The sequence below is a fragment of the Schistocerca serialis genome, chromosome 5 (assembly GCF_023864345.2).
Source record: "Schistocerca serialis cubense isolate TAMUIC-IGC-003099 chromosome 5, iqSchSeri2.2, whole genome shotgun sequence".
NCBI classification, from domain to species: domain Eukaryota; kingdom Metazoa; phylum Arthropoda; class Insecta; order Orthoptera; family Acrididae; genus Schistocerca; species Schistocerca serialis.
In genome coordinates, this window is record NC_064642.1 from 55,148,404 (window position 1) to 55,161,583 (window position 13,180).

The 13,180-nt window shown below is 45.3% G+C and overlaps 1 protein-coding gene across 1 annotated transcript in view; it reads right to left on the reverse strand.

The window, feature by feature from the left end:
* The window catches only part of LOC126481741 (puratrophin-1-like), a 728,422-nt gene that overhangs the window by 602,802 nt on the left and 112,440 nt on the right, over positions 1 to 13,180 (reverse strand). The window contains exon 3 of the mRNA XM_050105696.1: positions 12,753 to 12,870. Within this exon, the coding sequence (XP_049961653.1) occupies positions 12,753 to 12,870 (118 nt within the window). The remainder of the gene's footprint in view (positions 1 to 12,752; positions 12,871 to 13,180) is intronic.

The window sequence follows — 13,180 nt, forward strand, 5'->3', positions numbered from 1 at the left end:
ATCCGAGGCTGTTTATAGCAATGATACCGATGCGACGCGACTCCCGGCACAGATGGTGCGCTAATCACCGTCTGGAGAGAACTGGGGCCTTTCTTCCTCGCGCAGCTTTCTTATATATAAAGCCGCGGTGCGGACGGCTTAGGGAACGCCTGATCAAATCGGCTCTCCCGACTAGCCGCTGGGCTAGTAATGCACCACATTAAGTTACCGAATAAATCATTGCTTCCTTTGCTGATGGCCGATGAAGCTCTCAGTTTAAATGTGCAATCAGCACACAGGTAAGTAATCATAATAAAAGTCTGACGTGGCTAAGTCAAATAGTTTGGGCGAGAGAATTAATTTAATTACACTACACGCAGTAGACGAGCTCTGAACTTGCCCTTTGGAGATACGCTATCGCTATAGTTTTATAGTTATTCAACTGAAACTTCTCACATCTTTCTGATTATAGCGGATCTCCCTTCTACTTAAATTTAAACATCTTAGCCTTATTTATTCGCCTACTTAATCTATCTTGCTTCCTTAATTTCTAAGACAAAAATCAGAAAATTATGAATTTCAACTAAAATTTTAATTTGTGAGATCCAAAATACTGTTTCTACTAAATTATTATGAAAAAGGAATCTAAATATAAATTTTTAAGTTTCTAGCTCTTTTCTGTTGCGCCAATGATTTTTACAGAGAAACGTCCAAATTTCGAAAATGGTTAAAGTTATTGAACTGATATTCAACACATATTGATTTAGTATTACTACTGACATGCTAGAAACGTTTCAAGTTATTCACTTGATTTTTAAAGTATTGCGCAACATTTATGACGTCAGAGCTAGGCTGGCACACAACGGAAAGACTGATGTGAAGTTTATAAGGCTTGAGTAGGCTGCTTCCCTACAACACGTGTCCGGATACTTTTGATTAGAGCGTATGTGCCTCGTGAACGTAAAGAACAAGTTTCTGTTCCGATTTACCTTACTGCCTCTTTTACGATCTTAAAATGCTAAAATCTACTCCAGCTGAATTGTTCTGAATATTGTCACGGCACAGAATCAGCGAGGAACTTCGTGTTTGAGAGACGTGGTGCAAGAGAGAGGGGGCCGAAGTGTGCACCGCCTCGTGCGGGCGCCGGCTACGGCCCGTGTGCGCCGCCGGCACGTGGGCGCGGAGCCGGGCTGCACGTGGAGACGGGCCCGCACGTGGCCTGGGCGCTAACAGGCGCTAACTGTAATCGCTCTGGCCGCCTCTCTTCCCGCACGCCCCCACACCGGATGTCGGCGTCCGCTGCACCATTCATTCACTGGCCGGCGCCTCACGCCTCAGCTCGCGGCTCCAGGCGCTTGCAGGTGCAGGCTGCATTTCTTCCACTCGTGCCGTGTACGCAGTTTCCTCACTGGTTCTCGCTCTCTTGAGTAGCCGGTAAGCGCACTGGTGTGCAAAACTTAAGGACAGAAGTAGCTTTGGCGTGATGTGTCACTGGCAAGTAACCTAACCCGATGAAACTTGGATCACACGTAGAACGAACTGCTACAGTATAGTACAGAAGGTAACTGAAAGGAATGCCGAATGAGACGAAAGGAAATGACAGATGGCTCTGAGCACTATGGGACTTAACTTCTGAGGTCATCAGTCCCCTAGAACTTAGAACTACTTAAACCTAACTAACCTAAGGACATCACACACACCAATGCCCGAGGCAAGATTCGAACCTGCGATCGTAGCGGTCGCGCGGTTCCAGACTGTAGCGCCTAGAACAGCTCGGCCACCGCGACCGGCAAAAGAAATGACACTTTTATTCAAAGATGAAGATTAGACTGAAGTCACCGCGACTCAGTCACTACAACGATGGGACACGGTAACAGTTGTGTTTGTATATGTGTGTGTGTGTGTGTGTGTGTGTGTGTGTGTGATTACCGAGTACGGCAATTCATGCGCCTTCCTGCGGCCGTTGAAGCGGCTGGCAGCGGACGGTTCGGGAGAGCGATTTGGCGGTGCTGCGCCAGGTCTTCTCGAGAAATCGCAGATAAGTGATTGGTGATATGTTGTTTGATTTACTCTTGTTAAATTCTGCATGTTTTTTTGGTGAGGTCACCATCCGTTTTGCTTTGGGGTCGTCCCACCATTCTTCTCCCTTTGCCCACCCGCGAGAAGGTGGTTGTTTATAAATTGTGTGGTCCGTTTTTCCCTTGTGGAGTAGGGCCGGGTTAGAGCAACCTGCGGTTCGGGTTGTTCGGTAATCTCACTATCAATCTACCGTACGTTAGTAGCTGCCTCTGTCATGTTTGTCGGATTTGGTGTGTTAACGAATTTATTGCTTGGAGTGTAACGGCCTAATACCTGAAAAATGCTTTGATCTTTGGAAACTTTGACATTATTGCCTATGATCTTGAGAGGCGGTATCTGTGTACTGCAGAGCATCTTAACTATTGTCTGGCCAACCTTGTAGAATTTTGTATAAGATTGCATTTCGTGGAGTTTTATTTAAATGATCATTTTAGTATATAAAGTTGCCAACCTTTCACCGTAAGACTTTTCTTAGAACTTAAAATTAAGTTGCACCTTCGGTGGCAAAGTTAATATTTTAATTGTTAGTGTTTTGTACCACTTCCATCCCTCCTACGGGGGGTGCATAGTTTGTGTGCTTGTGTAAATTGTTAAAACTGTTAGTTTAAACTTATCTGGTGTGTTGCAGTTTTGCACCAGGGTAGTCTTTCAGAGGCTGTTGTGAGCTGTGATACACACCAGCTTTACGAAGATGTAAATCATCCTTCACAGAGCCGAGTAAAGCTGCAATCCTCGTGCGGGGGCCGCAAGATCACTTTACACTGTGTTTCTCAACAGAGCTTCGTAAAGCTGGTGTGTATCAGATTCCTTGCGGAAATTGTGAGAAGTCGTACATAGGTCAAACAACACGCACCGTTCATGAGAGGTGTGTGGTGCATCGAAGATACACACGTTTATTACAGCCAGACAAGTCAGCTGTGGCCGAACACTATTGACACAGGGAATTCCGTGAATTACAGTGATGCGAAGATTTTAACATCCACCTCTCCTTTTTGGGAATCTGTTTTCAAGGAAGCTATAGAGATTAGATTAGCCAATAATTTCATAAATAGAGATAATGGTTTTAATTTGGACAAAGCATGGAATCCGGCTCTTGGGGTGGTTAAACTGCAGAGAAGTCGTCATCGTGTCACCGCCGCCGATCATACATCGATAAGCGAATCGAATGCCTGTACGCCTTCGCCACAGGTGGCGCATGTGTAAACGTATTTCTCTGCCGCCGACCAGCGTCTGTGACCAGCATGCGCAGTACCGCCGAGGTGGAACATACAGGGTGTTACAAAAAGGTACGACCAAACTTTCAGGAAACATTCCTCACACAAAAAGAAAGAAAATATGTTATGTGGACATGTGTCCGGAAACGCTTAATTTCCATGTTAGAACTCATTTTATTACTTCTCTTCAAATCACATTAATCACGGAACGGAAACACACAGCAACAGAACGTACCAGTGTGACTCCAAACACTTTGTTACAGGAAATGTTCAAAATGTCCTCCGTTAGCGAGGATACATGCATCCACCCTTCGTCGCATGGAATCCCTGATGCGCTGATGCAGCCCTGGAGAGTGGCGTATTGTATCACAGCCGTCCACAATACGAGCACGAACAGTCTCTACATTTGGTACCGGGGTTGCGTAGACAAGAGCTTTCAAATCCCCCATAAATGAAAGTCAAGAGGGTTGAGGTCAGGAGACCGTGGAGGCCATGGAATTGGTCCGCCTCTACCAATCCATCGGTCACCGAATCTGTTGTTGAGAAGCGTACGAACACTTCGACTGAAATGTGCAGGAGCTCCATCGTGCATGAACCACATGTTGTGTCGTATTTGTAAAGGCACATGTTCTAGCAGCAGAGGTAGAGTATCCCGTATGAAATCATAATAACGTGCTCCATTGAGCGTAGGTGGAAGAACATGGGGCCCAATCAAGACATCACCAACAATGCCTGCCCAAACGTTCACAGAAAATCTGTGTTGATGACGTGATTGCACAATTGCGTGCGGATTCTCGTCAGCCCACACATGTTGATTGTGAAAATTTACAATTTGATCACCTTGGAATGAAGCCTTATCCGTAAAGAGAACATTTGCACTGAAATGAGGATTGACACATTGTTGGATGAAGCATTCGCAGAAGTGTACCCGTGGAGGCCAATCAACTGCTGATAGTGCCTGCACACGCTGTACATGGTACGGAAACGACTGGTTCTCCCGTAGCACTCTCCGTACAGTGACGTGGTCAACGTTACCTTGTACAGCAGCAACTTCTCTGACGCTAACATTAGGGTTATCGTCAACTGCACGAAGAATTGTCTCGTCCATTGCAGGTGCCCTCGTCGTTCTAGGTCTTCCCCAGTCGCGAGTCATAGGCTGGAATCTTCCGTGCTCCCTAAGACGGCGATCAATTGCTTCGAACGTCTTCCTGTCGGAACAGAACAGCTTCGTTCTGGAAATCTGTCTCGATACAAACGTACCGCGCCACGGCTATTGCCCCGTGTTAATCCATACATTAGATGGGCATCTGCCAACTCCGCAATTGTAAACATTGCACTGACTGCAAAACCACGTTCGTGATGAACACTAATTTGCTGATGCTACGTACTGATGTGCTTGATGCTAGTACTGTAGAGCAATGAGTCGCATGTCAACACAAGGACCGAAGTCAACATTACCTTCCTTCAATTGGGCCAACTGGCGGTGAATCGAGGAAGTACAGTACATACTGACGAAACTAAAATGAGCTCTAACATGGAAATTAAGCGTTTCCGGACACATGTCCACATAACATCTTTTCTTTATTTGTGTGTGAAGAATGTTTCCTGACAGTTTGGCCGTACCTTTTTGTAACACCCTGTATAAGGCCGCACTTGGCATCTGGTCGTCAGTCTTGTGACTCACTCTGAGGATGGCCGGACGATACGCGGCCGAAATATCAGTGGAGGAAAATTTATTTGCGCGGTTGCATGCCCGAAATTTAATGGACTATCATCATTATCATCAGAGAATAACCTACGAACAGCGAAGAAGTTTTTGCCAGAAGAGCTTACAACGGGTGCATACGGTAGGAGCACCGTTATCTGCACGCTATCAACTGCACACAAACTGCGCCTTTGTGACCGTTTTAAATTTCATATCGGACAGGCGTCACATGCAGGCGCGTGTCGTGTCGGTGACGGCCGTATTTGGATAGGTGCGCTGACTCACGCCGCGTGGCAACCGGAGGTGCGGCATGCTGTGCTGTGTTGTGTTGCGCGCGCCTGAACCAACACTGCGGCTCTCGGCCGCCGACGGCAGGCGATTGTTCGCCGGGCGCCGCCCCCGCCTCGAGTGTCCGCCCAAACCGCGCGCGCACGTGCTCCAGTGTTTACCAGGAAATCTCATTCCGCCCGGGGGCCTGGCGCTCCCATGACATCCGAAGCGGCCCATTATCCTAAGTGTGTTCCCTCCGACGATACGGTCCTAATTTCATCACGAGACACTGCTTTACATCTGCCTACATCTATTCCCCGGGAGAGACCTAATGGTGTGTGGTGGAGGATGTATCTGATACCACTATCTCCTCCTATTCGCGAAGGTCTCCGTATCAACTGCAATCTCCCTGATTTTCTCGTCGCTGTCCTTTCGTGAGACGTGTGTCAGTAGAAGCAATGTGCTGGCTGATGCGCCTTCGAAAGAAGGCCTACGCTCTTGGAATTTTAGCAACTACATCTCTCCGTGATACACAGCTTGTCTCTTGTGCAACGTCTGAGCATTGGAAATTTGTGGTAAGATCTTATGGGACCAAACTGCTGAGGTCATCGGTCCCTAAGCTTACACACTACTTAATCTAACTTACTTTAACTTACGCTACAGACAACACACACACACACACACACACACACACACACCCATGCCCGAGGGAGGCCTCGAACCTCCGACGGGAGGCCGCGTGAACCGTGACAGGACGCCCTAGACCTCGCGGCTACACCGCGCGGCGCAACGAAAATGCTTCAAATGGCTCTGAGCACTACGGGACTTAACATCTGAGGTTATTAGTCGCCTAGAACGTAGAACTACTTAAGGGGGGTAGGACGTGAAACGGGCCGACTTGGAGCAGGAGAGGCATCACAGGACATTTTAATTTCCAGTGTCTATACTTTTACAAATAAATTCATAAAACTTTGTCAGCATCACCAGGAAGGATTCAGGATTCACACTGATTGCAGTGGAAGTTCGAAAACATAGCAAAATAATTTTTTTACGTGTGAAATTTCATCATTTTTTCACTTACTAATGGCTGCATTTGCTGCTATAGGTACACTTTTCTTCATAAGTTAGAGAGATTCTTCGATAAATTTTCCACAGCATATGTACCATAGTTACAGGTGTATGAAACTCTAGAATTTATTTAATTAACGAAAAAACGAATGATCTGTTGTATTTTAAACTTCATGTTTAGAAAAAACACAAATTTTGTAGTTAATTACCTCAATTTTTACCACAGTTATAATAGATTTGGAAAATTCTAGAGTTTCATACACCTTTAAGTATGGTTTGTATGCTGTGCAAAATTCATCGAACCATCTCTGTTACTTATGAAAAAAAGTGTACCTATAGCAACAAATGTTGCCATTAGTAAGTGAAAAAAATGTCACACGTAAAGAAAATTACTTCGTTATGTTTTCGAACTTCCACTGCTATGAGCGTGAATTCTGAATCCTTCCTGGTCATGCTGACAAGGTTTTATGAATTTATTTGTAAAAGTATAGACAGTGGAAATTAAAATGTCCTGTGGTGCCTGTCCTGTTCCAAGCCGGCCCGTTTGACGTCCTACCCCCCTTAAACCTGACTAACCTAAGGACATCACACACATCCATGCCCAAGGCAGGATTCGAACCTGCGACCGTAGCAGTCGCGGTGTTCCAGACTGAGGCGCCTAGAACCGCTAGGCCACACCGGCCAGCGCGGCGCAACGTCTGGAGTTATTTGATTTGATTATATGTGGATGAATTTCTGGTCACCCAGCGCTTGTTTGAATTAATCAGTCTCATTATTAGCGTCGCACTGTTACTAATAATTTATTCGTCACCGTAATAGCCTTCTGACAAGCATAAGGAACATGATCCGGCTAAGAACAAAAGAAAGGCGACTTTTGTGGCAGGACCATGCGACGTAACTTTTACTAACGATGCGCACATTGAGAAAAAAAGAAGCGCACGCTACAGCAGGGAAACAACCTCTGTCGCACAAGAGCACAAACAAGAGTAAGTGGACGTCAAGTCAGATTGCTAAGAACCAAGCATTCTCTCCTTGAACAAATTAACAAGCATTCCTCTGGTGCAGCAAAGTAATATGCGTAACGTATGCCACTCAGTCTAGTAGTGTGCCCTGATGTACATCAATGAAGAAAAATCTTACGGTTGACCGAGCAAGGTGGCTCACTGGACACGCATTCGGGAGGACGACGGTTCAAACAGGCGTCCGACTATCCTGATTTAGGTTTTCCGTGATTTTCGCAAATCGCTTCAAGCAAGTGCCAGGATGGTTCCTTTCAAAGGGAACAGCCGACCTCCTTCCACATACTTCCCTAATCCGATGGGACCGATGACCTCGCTGTTTCGTCCCCTCCCCTGTATCAACCAACCAGTCTTACGGGCGCTCGCGAACAGTGTCTCGGGTCAGTCTTGGATGGTTCAAATGGCTCTGAGCACTATGGGACTTAACATCTGTGGTCATCAGTCCCCTAGAACTTAGAACTACTTAAACCTAACTAACCTAAGGACTTCACAGACATCCATGCCCGGGGCAGGATTCGAACCCGCGACCGTAGCGGTCACGCGGTTCCAGACTGAAGCGCCTAGAACCGCACGGCCACACCGGCCGGCTCAGTCTTGGTACTCAAAACTTGTGCATTTCATCTTGTGGCTGCTGCTCCCATATAGTCTGTGGTTTCTTTCAAATATATAATGATGCATATAGGATTCTGCCTTGACCGAACACAATTTTCTTCTTTAACGTCCAGACACCAATTTTCTTCTTGAACGTCCAGACACGTTTCGGTGAAGCTTCTCCGTCGTAAGTGGGTTCGTATTCGACAGAAAATAAAATGAAGCCAATGAAGGCTGTGAAAATTCACCCGAACATGTATGGGTGTTAAAAGACAAAACTGTCTACTGCTCAAGCCAGAACGCTAATTCCATAACTGAGGTATCTCCTGGAAGAAGGATCCATAAGTCTACGTGTTCTTTCTCGGGAAATTGTTTAAAATTAATTAGTGCGTTATGTAGATAGGAGTTTCGTTTCTATTGATTGAAGTAAAAATAAAAAATTTAACAGAATAGCAGAAATTCATAGAAAAATGAATTTATATCAGCTCTAGCCCTAATTTGTGTAGAACTGGGAACTTTCTGGGACACAGGGTGTACCTCGTTCTCCATCACAAGTTTCTATTACCAAATTTTTTTCCTTCAGAATATGAACGATGAGGAAACGCCTAATATCCAAGCTCCAATGAAAAGGGCGAGTACCGGAGATCAGCAATGATATCCACCGATCATATCGGTCATCTGAACAGATAATCTAAATAACGAGTTATTTAGAACATGTTAAATTTTTCTGCAGTATCTGTTCAACTCTGCTCCAGCGCTGATGTGACGAAAACCTGAACAATATAGGTTGCTTCTCTTCCCTTAGAACAATCTGGTAACGCACAGGGAAGGGTAGTATCTTGAATGGAGAAATGCCAATTAAAAGCAGGCACAGCTCAGCTCTTTATTTCGATACAGAGCAAATTTCCTTTCTGCAGTGGAGTGTGTGCTGATTTGAAACATCCTGGCAAATAGATACTGTATACCGGACTGTGACTCGATCATGGAAACCTTCCCATTCGCGGGTAAGAACTCTGCCAACGAAGATCAACTCACGACCCGCCCTCGCTTCGTTTCTTCCTCCAGTACCTTCTCACCTACTTTTCAAAGTTAGTTTTCACTCACTGCTGCACTGTAAATATCAGATTGAACTTATTTGTTTTTATGTGGTACAGTGTTCGCATTTACTGCCGGACTGGTGGAGCCTACGGCGTGGCGTTCGCCGCGTGTGCCCGGACACGGCTGGGAGGCGGTTCAAGGCCAAGCGACTTTCCTGCCTGATGGTCCGCTGCGCCTGCCCGCCTAACTGCCGGGCGCCGGTCACCGCCCACCGACCGCCGCCCCACTGACACCCCTACCTCATTCCGGCTGTCGCATCTGCTATTAATGACGTATTATTTTCGGCAGTAGAGATGCAACTGCTGTGTGATGTCACAAATACCCCTCAGTTTCCACCATCTCAGATGCACAATTTTTATGGTGGTTAGTAGTTTCAGTCTAACTACACCATCTTCAGATGTGAAATAAAATACAACAAATCAAATTAAAAAAACTACGTATCTGCTTTACATAAGCTGACAACGAATAACAAATATTAGGGCGATAATTACAGAGTTTACCTCCGTAACTGGCTATGCAGCGGTTCATATACACATTTTTGACAGAGTAAACTCTGTTACAAGATTTATTGCAATTTTAAACAGAAAACCTTGCTAGGCATGCGGTAAAAGTATCGACGTAACTCGAATGGGAGGGGAAAGGGGATGGCGTGGGGGAGGTGCAAGAACGATAGCATGAAGAGGAACGATGACACGCGTACAGTAGAAAAGTAACTTTCACTTGCGAACTTCCAGCATGCTGGAGTAGCCTGGGTCCGTAACCTCTGTTAGTCAGTAGAACGAGTTGCAAATTTTTACTTTTTATTCATTCCATGACTAGTTTCGGGCTTAGACCCATCTTCAAATCATCATAAAGTCGTAAATGGCATTTCCGAAGATGTCAAAACTGTGCAGTAAACATTTACATTTATCTGCATGCACTGTAAATGTTTACTGCACAGTTTTGACATCTTCGGAAATGCCATTTACGAGTTTATGATGATTTGAAAATGGGTGTAGGCCCGAAACTAGTCATGGAATGAATAAAAAGTAAAAATTGGTAAGCTGGACTGGTTTCTCGTTCTACCGATAACTTTTACTGTTAACCTTCCCGTCTCTTTCCCCCAGCAGTTCGCCAGTCGTTGCTGTAAACTTTAAAGAACTGATAAAGCTTCTAGAATCCATTTCTTAAAATCCAGTTAGTTAGTTCATTTTAGTTATCACTGTTTTTTTTTAGTTAGATTAGCTTTTAGTCATAGTAAACACTACGTCAGCAGGTAAAACGCAGAAAGGGGCTATATCAATATAAGTCACTGACTTCGGAGATTTTCTATTTTCTATCTGTACGTGTCAATTGAAATCTTATAAGAATATCTTCTTATAGGCACTTTTTAGCGGAGTAGTACTGCCGACACATGCAGTTACTTTCCAGCTGATGGCAGCTACGTACAGCGCGACAATGGTTAGCGTAACATTGCGCACTTTTTTTTTTTAGTGAACTCGTTTACGATGTACATTGTAGACTTGAGCATCCGAAGAATAATGCAAAACAAGAGAAAACTGATTCCGTGTTCATGCGGGGAGCGTTTGTCAAAGAAATGGAGTGAACGAAGTGTAAAAAGGTACTGCGGAGCGCCGTAAATAAACAGACGTATAAAGAGACGCTGACACTGAGCCCATGTAGAACACTAAAATCAAGAAAGCAGGCGGGGAAGTATTTGGCACTGACTATTCTTCGAGAAACATGTAAGAGTCTACAGGAGGATAGTGAAAGGGCGTTGATCTCTGGGTAATTCTGCAAGCTGCAGCCGTCCACCGAGACGAATAAGACCATTATCCAGCACGTCTGCATTGTATTCATCGTCAGAGAGAAAATTACGAATAGCGTCATCTAACGAAACGAGCTTCTCTAGAGTTTCTTGAAGACGTTCCCTGTAATGTTCAAAATCATCAAACGGGCTTTCTGTGGTAAGAGCATCAACAGCCGCACAAAACCGTGTGGCATTAGTCCTCTCCCACGTTCGCTTCCTTTTGAAGTTTGATAACTGTATCTCTGATTCGTCCTGCTTTGTGTCTTACTACAGACGGTTGTTGTAAGATTGTTTACGAGTGCGCTTGTGAATAGCTTAAACGTTTAACAAGCAACGTATGCGCAAGCGTAAGTGAACGAAAACCTTTTAACAAAACTAGCTACTCTGAGTGCAAGTTTCAGGCTTGCAATACAAAGCCATAAAAATTGTTTTGAAGCAACCAGTTCATGCGATCATATTATATTGGAATGGACTTAGCTTGTGATGCGGTCCGACGTCGTCTCTTGTTTCCTACAGCGTGAAGTAAGCCGTTAATAGTTGAAATCACGCAGCAGGAAATCGCAATTTCTTCCCGGGTTTCGGCACCAAAATATTACGGACACGCAACCCCGTGATTCCAATACAACATGATCGGAGGCGCTGGTTGTATGAATTGCCAACACATGTTAGAAAGTATCTTAGCTAACGAAAGTCGTGCAGGCTACTCAGAAAAGCAACTGTCTCGAAAACAGGCATTGTCAAATAGTGAAAATGTAAAAAAAAACAGTTAGTTCTTATAGTAACACAAAAAAGCAACCAGTCACTGATCATACTACAGTTTGTTAAGAGCTAGTAGCATCGCTGTCGGTTTTGAACCGACAAATTCAACTTCAGACATCTGTTCATGTTTAAAATTATTTGTAACTTAGGCGTTGTACATGTAACGCTGACTGTTCTCGCTGTGTCGAAAGCTACTTTGTTAGAGAGTTTAAAGTAAATCAGCCTTCTTCTTACATTGTGACCTACTATAAAGTACCATAACCCCAAGGAACTCGCGCCACCCCGAGAATTAGTCAGCGTCGTACGTACAGCATAAGCTACATACAATTTCAAACTTGACCTGGCGTTTGATGATAAACCTACCGGTTAGAAACCAGTCACTTCACCACTTCTTGCCAGTAAACAGAACTGTTAGCAGTGTCTGGTTGCTGTTTTTACCTTATTTTTGGAGTTGGCCTACATTTATAACACTGACTAGTAATTACAAGCTCAACATGTGTGAGTGTGAAATCTTATGAGACTTAACTGCTAAGGTCATCAGTCCATAAGCTTACACACTACTTAACCTAAAGTATCCCAAGGGCAAACACACACGGGCGGCCGGAGTGACCGAGCGGTTCTAGGCGCTACAATCTGGAACCGCGCGACCGCTAAGGTCGCAGGTTCGAATCCTGTCTCGGTCATGGATGTGTATGATGTCCTTAGGTTAGTTAGGTTTAAGTAGTTCTAAGTTATAGGGGACTGATGACCTCAGAAGTTAAGTCCCCTAGTGCTCAGAGCCATTTGAACCATTTTGAACCACAAACACACACACCCATGCCCGAGGTAGGACTCGAACCTCCGCCGGGACCAGCCGCACAGTCCATGACTGCAGCGCCTTAAGCCGGCCGGAGTGGCCGAGCGGTTAAAGGCGCTACAGTCTGGAACCGCACGACCGCTACGGTCGCAGGTTCGAATCCTGCCTCGGGCATGGATGTGTGTGATGTTCTTAGGTTAGTTAGGTTTAAGTAGTTCTAAGTTCTAGGGGACTTATGACCACAGCAGTTGAGTCCCTTAGTGCTCAGAGCCATTTGAACCATTTTTTGCCGCGCCTTAGACCGCTCGGCACAAGCTCCACAAATCGAACCAGATTAGTTCGAAGAACCTAATAAAGTGAGGCGCAGGTCACGTGCGGTACTCACGTGGGAATGGAGGCGTAGTAGAGCAGCAGCGTCGCCACCTGGTGGCGGTCCAGCGACGCCCTGGCGACGCTCTGCGAGTCGATCATGATCAGCGGGCGCCCTTTGACGTCATGCGTTCCTGCAAACAACGTAAACACCTGTCAGTCTCCCTGCGTAAAAATGTGTACTTACGAGCTCTTCACCACCGCACCTTTCCCTCAGTCGAGGCATTTGTTTAAAAGATTCCAAGTTTTTTTTAAAGGTGTTATTGTTTGCTACAGGAATAGCCCGCGACGAACTTCAAGGAGCTTTACTTCTTAAAACAAGGCGATCTTTTGTCATTCAGCCAATACGCTGTGGAGAGACTGTTTGGGCTGTTTGGGCTGTCCAGCCTTCCTCTGAGGTGTTTCACCACCACTGGAGTAGAATACGTCACGATAATTTGGAAT